We start from the raw sequence: 19,833 nt of genomic DNA, 5'->3' as shown, positions 1-19,833 counted from the left end.
ACGGCTACATTGCTGACATCAGCAGGTATTGTCCCGGCATTTATGCACAGGGAATTTTACTGCTTACTGAAGTGCGGGCGGGCACATGCTTGTCAATGCCAGCCTGATAATCCAGACCGATTTCCGCAATATGTGACCCATACAAGACGATAGCCAGCCGCAATGCATGAAGATCTCCAGACCACACCTCGTTAAGAACACTCTGCATGGATTCTACTCATACCAACCTTTTTGACTATCTCTAATCCTTCTTTCCTAATTTATTCACATCATGTCTCTCACTCTCAAACTCTCCTCCCTTGTCATCCGCACACTGTCGAAGCCGATCGCCGTAAGCTCTTCTCCCAACCGGCTCCGCGTCGCCAACCCATCCACGAGTGAATGACTACTGACCACCTTCGAAGAACCAACTCAAAGCACAGGCTCGCGAACATGAACGTTTCCGCCGCATCTGCGTCTCCATGGCGCAAGGGCTCCACCGCATCGACATGCGGCTCCGCCTAGGCAGCCTGCGCGACACGGCCGCATCTCAGAAACGGGCCGCGGCCGAGGCAGAGCTTCGCAAGCTCAAACCCACCTCCCCGACGGCCAAGACCGAGGCCGAGACCAAGGCGGAAGAGGCGGCCCTCGCCAAGGTCCAAGAGGCGGCCAAACCAGCGCCCAAGCCGCACATCCGGCCGCTGTCGGAGTCCAAGGCCATCGAATCCGGCGCGACGTTCATCAGTGAGACGTTCTTGTTCCTGGTGGCGGGGGGCTTGATCGTGTTCGAATCGTGGCGGTCGCGCCGGAAGGAGACAACGCGCCGGGAGGACGTGGAGACCCGGCTGGCGGAGCTGGAGCAGACGGAAAAGGCGACGAGGGAGGCGCTGATCGCGCTGGAGAAGGAGCTGCTACAGCTGAAGGCGAAGCATGGGGAGCTGTCCAAGTCGTCGAAGCGGATCCTGCCGCGCTGGGTGTGGGAAGAGCCGGAGGAGACGGCCCAGGAGGTCGAGACTCCAGGGTTGCTCACCCGCGTGGCGTCGTTATTCTCGTTCGGGGAGAGCGCGGAACAGCGAGCTGAAGCGGTGATCAACGAGAGCAAAAGTGTCAGCACGACATCGACCGGTGATGCGCAACAGCCTGCACCAGTGGCATTGCCCGCTCCGGTGGGCCGTGATGGGCATGCAGCAGAGCCGAAGAAGGCTTAGTGGGCGCCTAATTGTCTTGGTGACGGTTCTGTATATATAATGAGATAGAAGTTGGGGAGATATATCGGGGAGAGTACATGTTTTGCTGGTGCTTCTGGATACCCTTTGTATATTACCGCGTGGGAGGGAGAAGGTTGGAGTGGTGCCGGTTCTAGATATATAGAAGCGGAATGATGTTCCGCATAGACTTAATCAACTCCTCTCTGATACACTTACACTATCCTGGTATTCGTGTCCGACGGCGTCTCTCAAACCATGCAAATCTCTACCGGTATCCAAGGGATTTTCAGTTCCTCGTTGCGCGAGCAGCCCATATGGAAAGTCCTAGGGCCGATTTTGTCAACATCAACGGTTATGAGAGGTCTGCTACCACCATCATTGACGGTTCAGCAACTAATCGATGTTGAAATCAGACTCCACACTTCAAGACATAGATTTCAAGTTCCCATTGCAACACAGTGCAGGGTCCCTCGCAATTCTTCTCCTAACTCCTGCATCCCTTGACCCGTGCAATCGGCAGGACACCCTATATCGCTTGAAACGCCTCGCACAGCCCAGCGATGGTGGCCCTCGAAGAATCGCCGTAGCCTATCTGCTGTCAGATGCACCGTTCGCTAGCGCAAGCGGTAAATCCAGTCTCAATGGATTGGTAGTACTGGAAATAATGTAATCGATCCTCCCTGTGACGGAACCTCACCATGAATCTGAATATATATTATGATAGAATGCTCGAATCCCTCCCCGCTACAATGCCTACTATCCCGATTGCAGACGCTTCATGCCTCCTGTCCTCGATCCAGGACTACATCAGCAATCTCCAAGATATGCCTGATCCACGTGCGAGCCCTGCACCGTTGCATGGTATATGACGTTGGCCGTTGACGACGGCTCCACTTGCATTGAATGTCATCCAGGGTACGGAGCAGAGGAATGCTGTTGTCTAAACGGCTACGCAACCCAGACATTCCCAGCGATTGACAGCGGTCAGATGGGTTTCTTGTTATGGGCTCATTGCTACTATGACCTGTCTAGGGAAAGTACTGTCCATCCCTTCTTTACAGAAAGACTGTGGTGGCCCAATGTCTGCGACTATTGATCCAGGGGTAGGATGAGGGATATATCCGAACAGTGGGGCGCGGCGAGATTGCTCCGGCGGTGGTCAGGGTGGCCCGAAGGCCTGTGTCCCAATGGTGATGGAGAATACTTTTGTGGAAAGGACTGGCACTTTGCAACTTTACAGGCAATTGACCCTTTCTGACCCCTTATCGGGCATTGTCAATGGGTAGCGAACAGTCCCAGGGACTGGCTAGAAGGGCGAGGTGAGACTGACTACAGGCGTGACGTAGTGAGGGGGAAGCAATCCCGCACTTGGGCAGGAAAACAAAAATAGTTCCAGCCACATATAGATAGAAGTACTGTACTGCATTGTGGTTTGGGCTATTGCAGCTGTATTCATGGGAAAAATCCCAATTCCATGGCCCAGGAAGGAGACAAGATGGAATAAATGGAACATTTAGCGTCAGGGTCCGAGGCAAGCAACTTGCGATCGATTTGCCTCTAGGCAGAATCCACAACCCGGAGGGGACAGTTTGTTGTCCAAGACAGACACACAGGGAATGATTCCGTAGTTTGTGATCGATTGCGCGTATTCGGCTGAGTAAGAAAGGCCCCGAGAGAAAAGTTAACTAATTAACTAATCCAACTAATCCTAGTGTGGCGCAGGCCCCATCGGCAGCGAGGAACCGCCCGCGTACTGTCCTCGACCGACGGTCCGCAGTCAAGTCATCTCCTCCTCCTCCGTCCTCCACCACACAGGCACCATTCGTCATTCTTCCTCCCTCCCTCCTCCTCCGTATAGACCCTCTTTCTCTTCCCCCTCCCCTTCTCTTCTATCTTCTTTTTTAGAACTACTATTCACAATTATCTCTCCTTGAATCTCTGGAATGAACCACCTTCCTCCTTGTGTTCATTCCCGATTCACTCCCAAACACGATATACTCTATACCACCCGCAACTGATAGGACAGATATCTTGACGCTTGGGCGCAAGTTCCGGGCTGATCGGAACTCACAACAACTATGGTGAGTTGAAAGCCCCCAGCCACCTACTACAGACGACATCATCACAACATTGCCAATTCACTTGAACCACGCTGACTCCGATCCTTCATTAGGGACACTCGCGACGCCCGGCCGGTGGGGAGAAGAAGAGGTTCGGTCGCTCCAAGGCGGCGGATGTGGGCGACGGACGACAAGCGGGCAAGCCGCAGGTCAAGAAGGCCACCTTCGAGAGCACAAAGAAGAAGGAAATTGGTGTTTCCGATCTCACCCTGCTCAGTAAGATCTCCAATGAAGCGATCAACGATAACCTGAAGCTCCGCTTCGAACACGATGAAATCTACGTAAGCCGGCCACCACTTCCCCTCCCCCCGCCCAGTCGCACAGCCAAGCGCTGCGAGTGCGTCCCACTAACCATGCTTCTCAATGTCCAAATAGACTTATATCGGACATGTGTTGGTGTCCGTCAACCCTTTTCGCGACTGTAAGTACCGTTGCCCCTGAAACCTACCGCTCCCCTCCCCCGCTGGTCGCGTGCCTGACCCTTTCCGCATAGTGGGGATCTATACCGATCAAGTCCTCGACTCCTACCGGGGTAAGAACCGACTCGAAGTCCCGCCCCATGTGTTCGCCGTCGCCGAATCCGCCTACTACAACATGAAGTCATACAAGGATAACCAGTGTGTGATTATTTCGGGAGAGTCGGGTGCCGGAAAGACGGAGGCGGCCAAGCGCCTGATGCAGTACATCGCCAACGTATCCGGGGGTACCGACTCATCGATCCAGCAGACGAAAGACATGGTTTTGGCCACTAACCCGTTGCTGGAATCCTTCGGTAACGCAAAGACTCTGCGCAACAACAACTCGTCGCGTTTCGGAAAGTACTTGGAGTTGGAATTCAACGCCCAGGGAGAGCCCGTGGGTGCCAACATCACCAACTACTTGCTGGAGAAATCGAGAGTCGTGGGGCAGATCACGAATGAGCGAAACTTCCACATCTTCTACCAATTCACCAAAGCTGCGCCGCAGAAATACAGAGGTATGTGGCATTGGGGAGGCATCGATTGGCACGCAGCTGACACATTAGGTAGACAATTTCGGTGTACAACAACCTCAGTCCTACGTATACACGAGTCGCTCGAAGTGTTTCGATGTGCCAGGAGTCGATGATGCGGCGGAGTTTCGAGATACTTTGAACGCAATGGGTGTGATCGGTATGAGCGAACCTGAACAAGACAACGTGTTCCGGATGTTAGCTGCCATCCTGTGGATTGGAAACGTCACATTCGCCGAGGATGATTCAGGAAATGCCGCCATTACGGACCAGTCGGTTGTCGATTTCGTCGCATATCTGCTAGAGGTCGATGCTGCGCAAGTCAACAAGGCGCTCACCATCCGTCTGATGGAGACTGCCCGTGGCGGCCGCCGAGGGTCGGTCTACGAGGTTCCCTTGAACACAGTGCAAGCTGTGGCTGTCCGCGACGCATTGGCCAAGGCCATCTACTTCAACTTGTTTGACTGGATCGTGGGACGTGTCAACTCGTCACTGACCGCCCGAGGCGCGATCACCAACTCCATCGGTATCTTGGATATTTATGGGTTCGAGATTTTCGAAAAGAACTCGTTCGAACAGCTGTGCATCAACTACGTCAACGAAAAGCTGCAGCAGATTTTCATTCAGTTGACTTTGAAGGCGGAGCAGGATGAATATGCGCGCGAGCAGATTCAATGGACTCCGATCAAGTACTTCGACAACAAGGTCGTGTGTTCGCTGATCGAAGACAAGCGGCCTCCCGGTGTTTTTGCTGCGCTCAACGACGCTTGCGCCACCGCACACGCCGATTCGAGCGCCGCGGACAACACCTTTGTCGGGAGACTCAACTTCTTGGGTCAGAACCCGAACTTTGAGAACCGACAAGGCCAATTCATTGTCAAGCACTACGCGGGTGATGTCAGCTACGCTGTGGAAGGAATGACCGACAAGAACAAGGACCAACTGCTCAAGGATCTGTTGAACCTTGTGGGATCCAGTGGCAATCAGTTCGTTCACACATTGTTCCCCAACCAGGTCAATCAGGACGACAAGAGACGTCCACCGACTGCAAGCGACAAGATCAAGGCTTCTGCCAACGACCTTGTGGCGACTCTGATGAAGGCTCAGCCGTCGTATATCCGTACGATCAAGCCGAACGATAATAAGGCTCCTAGGGAGTATAACGTGGGCAATGTTCTGCATCAGATCAAATATCTGGGATTGCAGGAAAACGTTCGGATCCGTCGTGCGGGTTTCGCCTACCGTCAAACCTTTGACAAATTCGTGGAGCGGTTCTACCTTTTGTCGCCCAAGACCTCATACGCTGGTGACTACACGTGGACAGGCGATGCCGAGTCTGGTGCTCGGCAGATCCTGAAGGATACCAGCATTCCCACCGAAGAGTACCAGATGGGTATCACCAAGGTCTTCGTCAAGACTCCGGAGACATTATTCGCGCTGGAGGCCATGCGCGACCGCTACTGGCACAACATGGCGATCCGGATTCAGCGCGCTTGGCGCAATTACCTGCGCTACCGGACCGAGTGCGCGATTCGCATTCAGCGCTTCTGGCGTCGGATGACCGGTGGTCTTGAATTCATCAAGCTGCGTGACCAGGGTCACCAGGTGCTACAGAACCGTAAAGAGCGTCGGAGGATGAGTTTGCTCGGCTCGCGTCGGTTCTTGGGAGATTACGTGGGGATCGGCAACAAGGGTGGACCTGGGGAGATGATTCGTAACGGTGCAGGCATTAGCGGTATGTGTTCTGCTCTTCGCACTTGGCATGACCTCGACTGACGAATCCAGGATCGGAGAATATTCTTTTCTCGTGTCGTGGAGAGGTTCTGGTGTCCAAGTTCGGACGGTCCAGCAAGCCTTCACCTCGCATTCTTGTTTTGGTACGTTGCAACCGCAGGGGTATTTAGACGTGGACTAACCAAAGCAGACAAATCGACATGTATATATTGTAGCGCAAACGTTTGTCAACAATCAGCTCCAGATCTCGTCGGAGACGACGGTACCAATTGGTGCTATCAAGTCTGTCAGCACGTCCAACTGCCGGGATGACTGGTTCTCTCTGGTGGTGGGCGGACAGGAGCCCGATCCTCTGGTGAACTGCGTTTTCAAGACGGAATTTTTCACCCATCTCAGCAACGCTCTCCGCGGCCAGTTGAACCTGAAGATCGCCGACCAGTAAGTTCTTTTTAAGTGGCGATGATGGCCGTTACTGACGCTGTGTAGCATCGAATACAACAAAAAACCTGGCAAGCTGGCCACCGTGAAGGTGGTCAAGGATCCGGGATCGTCGAACGTGGACAGCTACAAGAGTAGCACGATCCACACCAGTGCCGGCGAGCCCGCCACCTCAGTCTCCAAGCCCACCCCCCGCCCGAAGCAGGTCGCCGCACGGCCCGTCACGACAGGCAAGCTGCTGCGGCCTGGCGGACCGGGCGGTGGCCCGTCGAAGCTGGCGTCGCGACCTGCCCCGGCGCGCCAGCCACTGCCTCAGCAGCCAGCAGCTGCAGCTGCCGTGCAACCACCCCCGCCCGCGCCTCAACCTGCCGCCCAGGCTCGCCCGGTGCCTCAGCCTGTGGCCGCCGTTGCCGCCGCGTCCCATACCCGCACTGCATCATCTGGATCAGTGCGAGCACCCCCACCTCCTCCGCCCACGGGGCCCCCAGCCCCGAAGAAGGCCACGGCCAAGGTCTTGTACGACTTCAACAGCGACCGTTCGAACGAGCTGTCCATTCGAGCCGGCGAGATCGTGCAGATCGTGTCCAAGGAGGGTAACGGTAAGCAAATCTTTGTGTCGGACTATCGCAGTGCCATACTAACAAGACATCAGGCTGGTGGCTCTGCATGAACATGACCACCTCCGTCCAAGGCTGGACCCCTGAAGCCTATCTGGAAGAACAAGTCATCGCGGCGGCCACGCCGAAACCCGCGCCCCCGCCGCCTCCTCCGGCCACCGCACGCGCCAGCCCCATCCCCGCGACCAACGGCGCGGCCGCGGCCGCAAAAGCCAAAGCCAAACCCGCGCCGCCCGCGCCACCGATGAAACGGCCGAACATGGCCGGACGCAAGATGGCGCCGGCGCCGCCCCCGGCACCAAGAGACAGCGCGGTGAGCATGAACTCGGCGCACGATTCGTCGGGAGGTAGTGGCCGGGCGACGCCGAATAGCGCGTCCAACGCGAGTCTGGCGGGTGGATTGGCGGAGGCGTTGAAGGCGCGGCAGAATGCGATGCAGGGGCATCATCAGGACGACGATGATGATTGGTAGTGCCTCGATTACCGCCTTGATCATGGGGGTTGGTTAGATGAGTGGTAGATGCTTGTTGAAGAGAGTGGTGGCGGTGGGGCATGGAGCTGGGCTGCGTGGGAGGGACGAAAGTGTTGGTTTCTTTTATACCCGGATAGCTGGGAGAAGTAAATAGACGTTTGCATTGTCTTGTCAGTGGAGGAAATGGGTAGATCCGCCTAAGAATACATACACTGTCTATATTGCAATGGCTTCTCGGGTGATGTAGTCAGTTTGCACTCACAAAAGTAGTTCAGAGAGACTGGAGCGGAGCAGTTCGAGAAAGTTGAGGTTACGTCCCGTCCCGCCTTGAAGAGTAGACCTCGTACAGGTAGTCGGTCCAATAGTGCCCTCACCACCAACCGGACCTTCATCAACGCACTCAACGCATTCAACATACAGCCAAATGCCCGGACACCAAGAAATGCCCAACATCTGTGTCCACTCCCCAAACCCAACCAAGCAACCACCTTAACCCAAACCAACAAGACCTGATTAAGTTCGAAGACCACGAAATGCCTCAAACCTACACTCCCGCAAAGTCCACAGATCTCAACACAATACATGCATACATGCAATAACTACAAATCCAGATTCTCATCCTAAGAACATACACAAGCAAGTCTCCCGACCCGGCCCTCTGATCTGAATCTGCGTCGCGAGCGATGATGCTACATCCATCCGGCGATGCTCAACCCAACCCAACCCAACCGCACCGCCCGCAAAAGGCACGCAACCTTACAAGAACTTACTGGCCAAACTCAACAACCCGGCCGGCCCGCCGGTACCGCTCGACCCACTGCCCTGACTCTTCATGTACATCTTCAGCGCCATCTCAGCGGCCTGGTTGATGGCGGATTGCTTGTCGCCGGACTGTGCCCCCAACACAAAACACGAATTAGCCTGCGTCTAGCACAACCCCGTCCCCAAAACCAAAAGAAAACCAAAAGGGGATACATACAGCCATGCCACTGGAACTCTTCTCCTCCCACAGCTTACTCGCCTGCGCCATGGCCAGCCCAATGAACTCATTCTTCCCGCCGGAGCCACTTGCACCCGAAGAACCAGAGGTGAACATCTTCAGCGCCTGCATGGCGGCGCCAGCGCCCAGGGTCTTGGAATCATGCTGCTGGCCCTCGTTGGAATTGTACACGGCCTGGTGCGACTGCACCATCTGGGACTCGTCGATGTCGTCGTCGTCCTCCTCCTGGGAGGAATGGCGGTTGGTGATGTAGCCCAGCGCCTTCTGGAAGAGGTCCGAAGAGCCGGTGCCCGCGCTGTGCGATTCGGCGTGGCTGGTCGCCGAGGAGATGTCGTCGTAGCTGGGTCTGCCGCCGCCGCCGCCGCCGTAGGAGGGAGCGTTGCCGTAGCTGGGGTTGTGGGAGGGGGGGTTGTGGCCGTATTCGTTGCTGCCGCCGTAGGAACCGCCCTGGGGACCTCCCCCGCCGTAGGAACCGCCCTCGCTGTACCCGCCCGGCTGGTGCTGCTGGTGCTGGTAGCCGCCCTGCTCGCCGCCGTATCCGCCCTGGGGACCGCCGTAACCACCCTGGCTACCACCGTAGGAACCGCCCTGGGAGCCATAGCTCTGCTCGCCCCCATACCCATATCCACCCTGCTGCTCACCACCATAGGAACCGCCCTGACCCTGACCGTGGTGTGCGTTCCCGCTGTTGTTGTTGTTGTTGTTGTTGTTGTTGTTGCTGCCGCTGTTCCCACCAGCGTAGTTGCTGGCGGCCTGCTCGATGGCCGAGGAGATGAAGTTGGAGAAGGACATGGTGAGGATCGAGTCAGTCTTTGACTGTAACTGGCTGTGACTGTAACTGTGTTGGGATATGAAGGTAAATGTAGATGTAGATGTCAGCAGATACAGATGAGTAGCAGAAAATAAAAAGAGGAGGAAGAAAAGGAGAAGAAGAAGAAGAAGAAGAAGGAAGGACGAAGGGTGGTGGTCGATCAGCTGGTTTATTTACGTACGTAATGAGGGGCAGTCACAGTCAGTCACCACCACTTGTGGCTGAAGCGGTGTAGATCGGCGGGGTCGATCGCTAGTACGAGTAAGTACTAAGTCTCGGATCCACCACTTCTTGCCTCAGCCACGCCACTCGGACAGCCACCACTCGTATTCGGCCCAATGGACTCCCTCCCTACGTACGTATGCCATGCCTTCTTGTGCTCGTCTTGTGCTCGTCTCATGCACCATGATGCAATTCATGCAATTCATGCAAGCTACTAGCTACTATACAAATACAAATATGCTGGTGTGAGTACTCCAGTACCCGAATCTGTATACACATTCAATGGTATCTCCGCTAAACAATGCAATCACGTAAATCATAAACCACCACCGCTATTCACACTCACAAGATCAACGCCTCATGCTCCTCGTCCGTCAGATTCCACAGCACCCGCTGCTGCCGCTCGCGCTCACTCAGAACACAGCGCTCGTCCTCGTCCAGCTCCCCGTCCCGCACCCATTCATTCGGCAGCCCCTGCGGCCCATACCGTTGCCCCCATTGGCGTCGTTCGTACTGCATGAACCCCCCGAAATGCTCGTCCGTGTTGGCCACCCAGATCGTACTGCCGTCCGGCGAATAGTCCGCCCCGCCAATCTCCCCGAAGAAGTCGTGCACCTGCCGGCTCTGGTACGTCTGCGCGTTGACAATCGTGATCCGGTCCGCCGGCTCACACAGCAGCAACGTCCGCGACCCGCCCCCAACCGGCGAGAATCGCACCGACCGGTATCCCGCCACGTCGGACTCGATCTTCTGCAGCATGCGCCACATTCGCACGTCCCAGATGATCGCCGTCTTGTCCTGGTTGCTCGTCGCGATATGCCGCATGTCCGGCGACCACGCGCACGCAAACCCAAAGTCGCGGTGGCCCCGCAGTGGATGCACCGGGCGCCCACTGTCCGCCTCCACCACCCACGCATCCGGCGAGTCGCCGATCACCGCCCGTAGACGCCCGTCCGGCGCCGTCGCCGTGCAGTTGATGGCGCGCGAGAGCTCGTAGTCCGCGACAAACGTGTTGGTCTCGCAGTCCAGAACCCGGAGATGCCGGTCGTTGGACGCAAACACCCCCAGCGGCGACCCGCTGCTGCGACTCGGAACGATGTCGACGTGATTCGTGATGCCGTTCGGATCTTGGGTAACATACCCCGCGATCCCGGGCCCATCCGTGCCCATGGCTCGTAAAGCGTATTCCCCGGCGAAACCGCCCGCAATAGTAATGTCATGCGCCGACCGCATCGTTGAGATCTTCATCGACCCCTGTAGGCCGGACTCCACGGTCGGTTTCGATAGATCGATCATACAGCGCAGATCATCGTACGCGGGAACCCAGGAGTAGACCTTGCATTCGTGCGCAAAGTGCACCGTGTTATACGCCGCCGCGGACATCAGGTTCCGCAGCTGAAAATGTTCGATGCTGGCTTTGTGTTCCGTGTACATGGCCTTTTCGCGAAAATAGGTTTCGTCCCGTGCTAGTCGCGCGCCCGGCCGTTGGCGCGAATACTCCAGGTTATGATAGGACGTATAGGACTGGTCTCGCAAGCTCCGTGCATAGGATCGTTTCACCTGCAGTGCTTCCTTCCAGGGGATCTGCTGGATATCAAAGAAGTCCCATCGATACCCAGCCGGCCGGACGATTTTGGCCGGCGGCATCCACGAAAGCAGATTAGCGACCGCACTGCGGGACAGAGAGGCAGGGCCCATTGTAAATCCAGTGATCGAAGCGGTGTAAGACTGACAGAGCCATTGTCCGATGAATTGGTCGATGGTCAAGTTCCGTTCTTTCACTGTTGAGGGCTGTTTAGAATCCATACATAGGACACAGGACAAGGAGACACTTACCCATCCCAGTGAGCGGGTCCGCGACATGCTGCTCATTCGGCGCTTCGACACCGCTCGAGTCATCACCCTCAGAGAATGAAGCATTGAGGTCGTCGTGAGCAGCGCCGGGAACAATATCTGAAAATTGCGGCGCGTATCCGGCGTCCAATCCTTGATAGAATCCATCAAAGTCCACTTCCGATAAAGCGGCCGTGCTGCGACGGACCCGCGCCTCAGCATCCTCGAAATCGGATTCCTCATCGCCGTCGTCCATGTAGAATTTGTAGGTGTCATCGGGGTCATCATCCAGCCCAGACAGGGCGGGGAGTCGTTCCGCCGCGATCGAAGGTTCGTAATCCATGATCAGGTCGGTCGTTTCATCGTCATCGGTGATATCGGAGATTGTCGAGGCTATATCATGGGCATACTCTGCGCCGGGGGTATCCTCATAATCGCCCATGTATGGCCCCAGCGGTACGCCACCAACGTCCGAAAGCGCATCGGTCATCTCCGAGTCGGAGACATACCACTCTCCCGGGGGAGAGGACGAGGTGAGGCGGGGAGTCGCTTGGTCGGCTAGATGACCGTGACCGTAGTGGGCGAATTCCGGCGGCTCCATCACAGCGTTGACGATCTCCGTCACCGCGACAGGGGCAGCGTCGCTCGGGGCATTGGGATATTGCGGAACGGCCATAAAGGCCGACAACCGGGGATCGCTCATGTCGAGACCAAGCTCGGGGGCGGCGACGGCTGTGGACAGTGCTGGATCGGGCACGTCTGCGGATGCGCCCGGCGGATGACCCTCACCCGGTGGCGGCGGCATCATGTCCTCACGGGCAACGGGTGGTGACAAGCTAAGATATTGTGACGAGAATCGGGAGACATTGCGTGGTGAAGTGTCAGAGTAGGAACCGGCTGCACGGACGGACGAGACCGAAGGAGGAGTAGGAGGAGCAGAAGGAGAGTCGGGCCCAACCTGACCAGGCATTCCGGTCGTCAGATGCAGCGCGGAGCAATTCGGTTGGCGACGGGACTGGCGACCGCTCACTTTTTCGGGCGACCAACTGGACCAACTGGACCAACTGGTGGCGAGCGAACTGGCTGATAAGCAGCCGAAACGGCACAGCAAGTGCTGATTGGCACTGGGGCACTGGACCAGGTCGGAGGATGTCGTCCACGTTGTCTCTTTTTTTTTTTTTGTTTTTGTTCTTTTCTTTTTTATTATTATTTTGCGATCGCAATCACCTCCGGGGAGGGATCTTGGCTCTGCAGCCGGGTTGGGTTGTACACCCCGCAGCACAACTCCCTCCTCCCCCACACGGAGGGGACGGACACGGTCACGATCAGTGAGGGCAATGCGAGTCGGAGCCGGAGAGCGGGTAGGCGAACGGAGACAGACGCGCCTGTTTGCTTAGATCTAACAGAAATGAGTAGATTTGCGTCGAGAGCAGTGCTGAGTCAAGTTGACAGGCGCAAGAAACAACAAACAGGCCCGATCAGGAGGGGCAACGCTGCAGTTTAAATTGTTGACAGGTGATACGCCACTTCAAGCACACGCGGTGGGTTGAAGGATGGATTGGATGGCGACACACAACCCCGGCTACAGGCGAGCGACCGGGGGGGAAGACTTCAAGCGAGACAGGCAGCCCAGAGGTGCAAGAAAAAGCAAGAAAAAGCAAAGGAAAGGATCGGAGGGGAACAGGAAAACTTCGAATGTTATTCCATTTGCAGAGTGGGCAAATGCAATGAAAGGAAAAGGGAAGAGGAAGTGGAGGGTGCAGGAAGACCAACTTGGTAAGAGGTAAGTCAAGTGAAGTGAAGTGGATTGAATAACTAATACTGAGTGAGGGGAACCGATCATGGATGGAAAGAGAACGTGCATCGGGCCTGTCACATGGTGGAGGGTGGGGGTTTGGTTTCTCTGCCACTTTCACACTACTTTCACACTACTTTCACAGTAGGAACGAAGGATCGTCGGCTAAATCTCATCAACTGCAGATGATATTTCTTTATTGAACATTATTCATGGAAGGATTCCTTTCTTTCTTCTGTTTGGTTGTTTCCTTTTTCCGAATTCGCCTAATGACCAGTAGTGACTGTCCCTTCAACCCAACATGTACTCTCAGTTGCTGTACATACGTCCTTTTGTCCTGACTCCTGCTGTCGTGCTGGGCAGGATTCCGCGTTAGTCAGCAGGCTGTCTTTGACCGCAACATCAGCTTGGATGCACAATTTCCCTCACAAGCATTGATGATCATTGATCATTCATCGAGTCCCTTGCATACCTCAACCCAGAGATTCATCGTGGAGTCTCGGTGAAACCTATCCATGCAAAATGTCATCCTACTGCACAAAGACCACACCACACAACCCCACAAAAGCGAGCCCTGTCCAAGCTACCAAGGGCCCAATCGTCGGATTACTTCACGTCACCATGTCTACCACTACACCAAATCTCTACAAACGTGTCCGACATACTTCATCGTGAATCCGTAATGAAATTAGCATATACAACTCTGAAGTGGAAGGAAGGCGGATGCACCCGGTGAGTAGACACATTGATCAGAAGTCAGTCAGAAAGAAAATGATATCTACTACAAATTGGTCCAAGTGTACGAAGAAGGAAAAAAAGGTTGACAGTCCGATCGTATGTCATGCACCCGCAACGATGGACCCACGAGAAAAAGAAAATAAACTCCAAGCCAAATCAAATCAACACATGGCCTTTAACTGTACAGATCCAGCTCCAGATGCTTAGAACTGGTCAATGCAACCCCAGTACTGCTCGACGTCGTACTCGCCGGGGCTCTTCCACAGGTCGTTGGCGTACGAGAAGAAGACGGAGTCGCCACCGACGGCCTCACGGATGGCCTTGATGGCAGTAGCCTGCTCGGAGGCACCGGGGACGGCCGCACCGTTGGCGTTACCCTGGCTCGGCCAGCCGGTCTCCAGGTTGATGATGCTCAAGCCAGAGCAGATGGTCTTCAGGAGAGCGAACTCGGAACTGGCAAAGGTACCGGCCTCCTCGGCGGTGGTCTGGGCGTTGAAGAAGGGGTGGATGTTGGCACCAAGGATGTCCACGGCGTCGCACAGGTAGCTGGCGCCGTACTCCTGCCAGATGTCGACGGGCTCGGTGGTGGTGATCTGGCCAGTGTAGCCGGCGGCGGCGAAGGTGCTCTTGCAGGAGGTGATGAAGCTGGCAAGCGAGCTGGCATCGGTGTATCCGGAGGAGACAGCCTCGTTACCGGCCACGATCAGGCTGACCAGTTCCCACTTGCCCCACTCGGTGATGGCGGTGACCTGGCTCTCAGCACCCGAGGTACCGGTGCTGGAGATGTAGATACCGAGGATCAGCTTGAGGCCGAGCTCCTCAGCGAGCTCGCCAATGACCTCGAGGGTGTTGCAGTCCGTGGAGTAGAGACGGATGTGGGTGAAGCCCTTGCCGGCGATGGTCTTGATGTCCGAAGTCATGGTGGCAGTGGACTTGCAGCCGTTGTCGTTGGTGTAAGGGGTGTAGGTCATACCCATCAGGCCGGTAGCACTGACACCAGTGGCAGCGGCGCTGGAAGAGCTGGCAGCAGCGCTGGAGACAGTGCTGGCCTTGACGCTGGAGGTAGCGGGGACGGCAGTGGTGGCCGGGACGACGGTGGTGGTAGCAGCGGCAGCGGAGGGGGTGGTCACGGCAACAGCAGCAGAGCTGGTGGAGCCGCTGAAGGGGCAAGTGTAGGTGTAGTCAGTGACGGTGACGGTGACAACCTCGGCAGTGTGGGAGTAGACGCCCGGGGTGACGGTAGACACGGCGGGGTAGGTCACGACAGCGCTGGAGGGGACATAGGTGGTGGTGGGGGCGATGGTGTAGGTACCAGCGGCGGGGCAGTAGTAGGTGGTGTGTTCAATGACGCTGGTGACGGTGGTGCCCGAGGGCTTGACGGTGGCATAGGGGCAGACGATGGTGGTCGAGGTCTCGACAACGGTGGTCACACCACCGATGGTGTGAGTACCGCTAGGCAGCGTGGTGACGGCAGGAGTGACAACCTGGGTGGTTTCGCTGACGGTCACAGTGGACGCAGGGATGGTGTAGACACCAGTCGAAGCGAAGGTGGTGACATCAGGGGTGGGCAGCACCACGGCGCTGGAGGTGGGAACGGCAGCGGCGGGAGTCGAGGTGGTCTCAACGACAGCAGCAGGGGCCGAGGTAGTCTCAACGACAGGAGCAGGGGCCGAGGTGGTCTCAACGGCAGGAACGCCGGTAGCACCGGTAGCGCCAGTCACGCCAGTGGCCTCAACACCCTCGGGGGTGGTGGTAGAAGCCTCACCGGGGGAGCCTCCAGCGGGGACGGTAGCTGCCGACTCACCAGGAGTAGCAACGACAGTCACAGTGGTGTAGCTGGTGGAGTGGAGGGTGGTGACGACCTCGGAGACGACGGTCTCGGTGGCAGTAGAGACGGGCACGACTGGAAGAGGTTAGATGACGCACTTCACCAGAGCAAGAGGCAGAAACTCACGGGTAGGAGTTCCCCAGACGGTGACGACCTCGGTGGTGCAGCCGCAGGTCTCCTCGGAGGCGGAGGAAGCACCGGCCTGCACGGCACGACGCTGGTGGAAGGGCTCGTGGGCATGGCGACGGTGAGCGCCGTCAGCCAGAGCCGTACCGACGAGGGCGGCGGCCGCGGTAGCAAGGAAAGCACCCTTCATTTTGCGAGGTTGGCAAAGCGGGCTGAGGATGAATTGGTTGGTGAGGTGATTTTGGTGATGTTCCGAATCCGGTAATCGCAATGAGGGCCCGCTGAAAGAGTGAAGCGGTGGTCAATGAATGTGGGCAGGGAAGGAGAGAACTGGAAGCACGTTGGCCTCTAGTCTATTGTCAGGTCCGACCCTTGGGAAAGAAAACAATTCGAGACACGCTCGAGGGATGAATGAGAGAACAGGTGAGAGGAGGAGAAGGAAGAAGAAGGGAAAGAAGAGGGGGGAAGGAGGGAAGAAGTAAGAAGATGAACGGGGCGATGGGGCGGTAGAAAAGAAAGCAAAATCGATGGTGGCGCCCCTGGAGACGGGATGGCTGGTGATTGGCACTAACCGATGCAGGTTCTGGGCCAAAACGGCCCCAATTGTGGACAAGAACTGAAATGACAGAAAGAGGAAAGAGGATAGCAAGTGAGCAACACCAATTCACCAAAATCCACCATGATTCACAAAAGGGGGGGCGGTGTGTGTAACTTCTTTCAGGTCTGCCAGGCACTGCCGGACCACGATTGGTGGCGGGTTTCACGATGGACTCGGATGGAGGGGGGGGATAAGATGTGGGGGCAAGCATAAATAGGTCCTGTACTCCGGAGTACACAATTAGGGATCTAGAAGGGTTACAAGGTTGGTTATTATGGGACTATCTCGGCCAACCTCCTGTGTATGCATGGTGGATGGTGCAGGACTGTTTGGGACTGCTATACGATTTACCTAGTAGCTGCAGTGCTTGAAGGTTGGAGCAAACAGTCTATCTATCAAGAAGGTACTGGTATACATAGGTACAGTGTAGGTTCGTACAGTAGTTGACTGCTCAAGTGGAACAGTAAGAAAACTCTAAACCGAACTACACCAACACCCATTTTCTCTGAACAACTCCAGGAAGATCACTGATGCTATCGAAGAATAGAGTTGAGAGAATGAGAGAATCAACTTAGCTGCCCTGATAGTATCTGATTCAACCTTCAAGTCAACCTTCAAGTCTCCTATCAGTGCTATAGTAGTAGTGATGGATCACATCTCAACCATGAATAATGAGTTGGTGTGTTTTTGCGGGCTGCAAGGAACAGGAAACTTTTGCTGTTGACGCTTTCCCCGATCGGGCGATTTGGCGGGGCTCTTTCCCTCAGCCCTGGAGCCAGCCATTGGATGCATCAACTGCTTAATTTCCGGCCCTCCACCCAACAGGCCAATGGGTGCAACGGACAGTCAGCCTAAGAGGGGGCCGTGAGATTTCAGGAGGTTTTCACTTGGGCCTCCAAGACTAGATGAAACCGCTGGCCCAGAAAAGAGGCAAAGACACTATGCCAGGTGCCTGGAAATAGCAACACACAACACAGCAAAGCAACACAGCATCTTCAACACCCGTAGTGATAGATAGTATCCCTTCCGCTCCGCTACATCCATGGCGTTGCCCAGAGACTTGGTATACGGAAAGGATATATCATCTCGAGTTAAGTCGAAATCCTGGAGTCCAAGCCGCTCGCCCCTGAGAATTTTACTCTGAGGTATAACTTTGCTCCAACACACAGCCAATAATTGTCAATAGAGTCAACACTCATGGTGATCGGTGCTCCGGCAGGGGAATCTAGCGTGCAGGGCAGCTTAAACACAATGCCGATCCCCCTCACCACCTTCTGGCCCTCCCTCGGCTTCGAGGACCATGTTGATTTCGCTCGGGTGGAGTAGACTGCAGCCCATCGCAACGGTGACAGCTGGAGGTTACCCAGCAGCAGCAGCCGAATAACCGAAGCCACGGCGGCGAAAGAAGGAGTGTGCTGTGTCAGAGTCGCCTCCTCGTGCCCTTCGTTTCTAGGGTTTTAGGGGAAGGGGCTTGCTTTAGTCTACCCCAGACGATCCGGAGAATGGAATTGCATCTGACCGGTCCCTCAGCTCAGCCTCCGCCTCAGCCTCAGGGATTGCCACCTAGCACATACGTAGTATACCAGCAGTTCGAGGTACAAGAACCCTCGACATGCTCTTGAATTTTTCACCACCTTTTTTTCCTCCTTTCTCGAGGATGTCGACGATCACTGCTCATTTCCTTCTTTTGATCATCACCCGGCCAGCCCGGTCTGGACCGAGTCAGTGCTGGTCCTCCACTGCGGACCGGGGTGCCCCTGATTGAGCTTGGCTTGAGTCTGTTGCTGGCAAAAAAGCGAAGTTGAACAGATTCGCCAATACGCGAAATCAATAGTTCGGGTTGAATGTGAGACACGGTGGCAGCCAAGTCTACGTGGGTTACCCCTGATTCAGTGGGAAGCAGGTTATAAAGGATGCAAATGGGATCCTGGGGGCGTGACTGTCATGTGCACCGCCAGTGCTATTCAGAGCATTTTCGATTGGGGCGCAGCAGATTGGGGCGCAGAGTGCTCCGTAGTGCTGACGGGGATTGGATTCTGGAAGGTTCTCACCGGCTGGCGGATGCGAAGGCGGATGCGGATGCAGATGCCTGAGGCATGAAATGTATGAGGGCACGGAGTCAAGACAAGGGTGAGGTCGCAGTCGCAGTCATACTGTACTGTACCTTATATAGTAAAGCTACTCAGATATGGGTAGTTAACGTTTGGTCGCCAAGCTATAGATCTTCTGGAGTAGACATTATAACTCCCGCCCAGTGGTTGGCCAGTGACCTGATCGCCAGCAACGATCATGGCCCGACTCAAAACCACCACCGCCGCCATCGCCATCACAACCACCACCTCAACACAACCACTTCCGGTCTACGGAGTCCTCAGTGGAGAGGGAAAAACTCCAGCCCTTGACAATATATATTCCTACCCCCAAGTCACCTAGGAAGCACAGAAAACCACCGACCCAAACCTCCGGGAACCCATCGTACGACGCCAGCCAGACCGTACCATCATCACCACCACATCTCACCATCCCGATCATGCCATACCCACATCGACCACAACCACAACCACAACCACAACCACAACCACAACCACAACCACAACAACCACATGGACTGAGCATACGGTACCCATGCACACCGCATGGCCAATCCAGCCACCGCCACGAGTAGGCTTTTTCCCGGGCTCCCAGCAAATTAAACTAATCTCACCAATCCCACGCACCCCATTGGTGCAATCCACCCATGTCAACCCGACAGCCCACGAGGTACATCCATGCACCCACGCATTCTCAGCCTCGTGATACCAGACCAGAGCAGCTCCTACCCCGGACAGACCTCACCAACCCCAACTGGTTCGTTACCGGTTCAACCTGGCCGCATCCATAAGGTGACCTCACCCGGAACAGAACCCCCGAGCAGCTCCTTCCAACCGCTCACCTCGACAACATGGCCCGAATATCGAACCACCCTCATCCTACACTCGTATCTCGAGCCCAATCGCACGGGAACCGCACCATCCGGGTTGCGCTGTCGCTTTCCCCCGGATGAGACGATACCAAAAGTATACTCCAGAGTAGGTAGAGTAGAACAGTAGACCCAACCCGAGACAGTAGTATATAACCATCTCACCAGATCCCGAGTCCCCTCACCCTCAGCATCAAGCAAAGCAATCGGGATTTGAATCCAAATCAACATCCCAAGTATACTCTACATCCAATCAAGAATCACCAACCACTACATTCTACCCATACAAGACCTTCTTCAGCCGATCAACCACTCCATCCCACACCCTTCCCAAAGAAGCACACAAACAACCAACCAGCCCAAA

The 19,833-nt window shown here is 55.7% G+C and overlaps 4 protein-coding genes across 4 annotated transcripts; 1 reads left to right on the top strand and 3 right to left on the bottom strand.

Moving 5' to 3' along the window:
• Positions 1–271: 271 nt before the first annotated feature.
• On the top strand, positions 272–7,559 carry BO95DRAFT_463916 (class I myosin myoA; the record flags this gene model as incomplete). Its single annotated transcript, XM_025589015.1, has 10 exons — positions 272–331; positions 405–1,145; positions 3,361–3,588; positions 3,683–3,728; positions 3,801–4,283; positions 4,336–6,033; positions 6,084–6,175; positions 6,223–6,470; positions 6,519–7,069; positions 7,123–7,559. The coding sequence occupies 10 exons, from the start codon at positions 272–274 to the stop codon at positions 7,557–7,559; spliced, it is 4,584 nt and encodes a 1,527-aa protein (XP_025442164.1).
• Positions 7,560–8,315: 756 nt separating this feature from the next.
• Positions 8,316–8,937, bottom strand: BO95DRAFT_322159 (uncharacterized protein; the record flags this gene model as incomplete). Its single annotated transcript, XM_025581814.1, has 2 exons — positions 8,316–8,450; positions 8,539–8,937. Coding segments are annotated over 2 exons (534 nt in total), but the record flags the coding sequence as incomplete, so codon positions are not given.
• A 997-nt stretch (positions 8,938–9,934) lies between these two features.
• BO95DRAFT_363604 (WD40 repeat domain-containing protein) lies at positions 9,935–12,128 on the bottom strand (the record flags this gene model as incomplete). Its single annotated transcript, XM_025582624.1, has 2 exons — positions 9,935–11,373; positions 11,429–12,128. 2 exons carry the CDS (start codon positions 12,126–12,128, stop codon positions 9,935–9,937), a joined length of 2,139 nt encoding a protein of 712 aa, XP_025442162.1.
• A 2,033-nt stretch (positions 12,129–14,161) lies between these two features.
• Positions 14,162–15,439, bottom strand: btgE (putative cell wall glucanase (Scw11); the record flags this gene model as incomplete). Its single annotated transcript, XM_025582621.1, has 1 exon — positions 14,162–15,439. A coding segment is annotated over one exon (1,278 nt), but the record flags the coding sequence as incomplete, so codon positions are not given.
• Between the last annotated feature and the right edge of the window lie 4,394 nt (positions 15,440–19,833).

The sequence above is a fragment of the Aspergillus brunneoviolaceus genome (genome assembly GCF_003184695.1).
Source record: "Aspergillus brunneoviolaceus CBS 621.78 unplaced genomic scaffold BO95scaffold_35, whole genome shotgun sequence".
Taxonomy (NCBI): Eukaryota; Fungi; Ascomycota; class Eurotiomycetes; order Eurotiales; family Aspergillaceae; genus Aspergillus; species Aspergillus brunneoviolaceus.
This window is presented reverse-complemented; position numbering and strand designations above follow the sequence as displayed.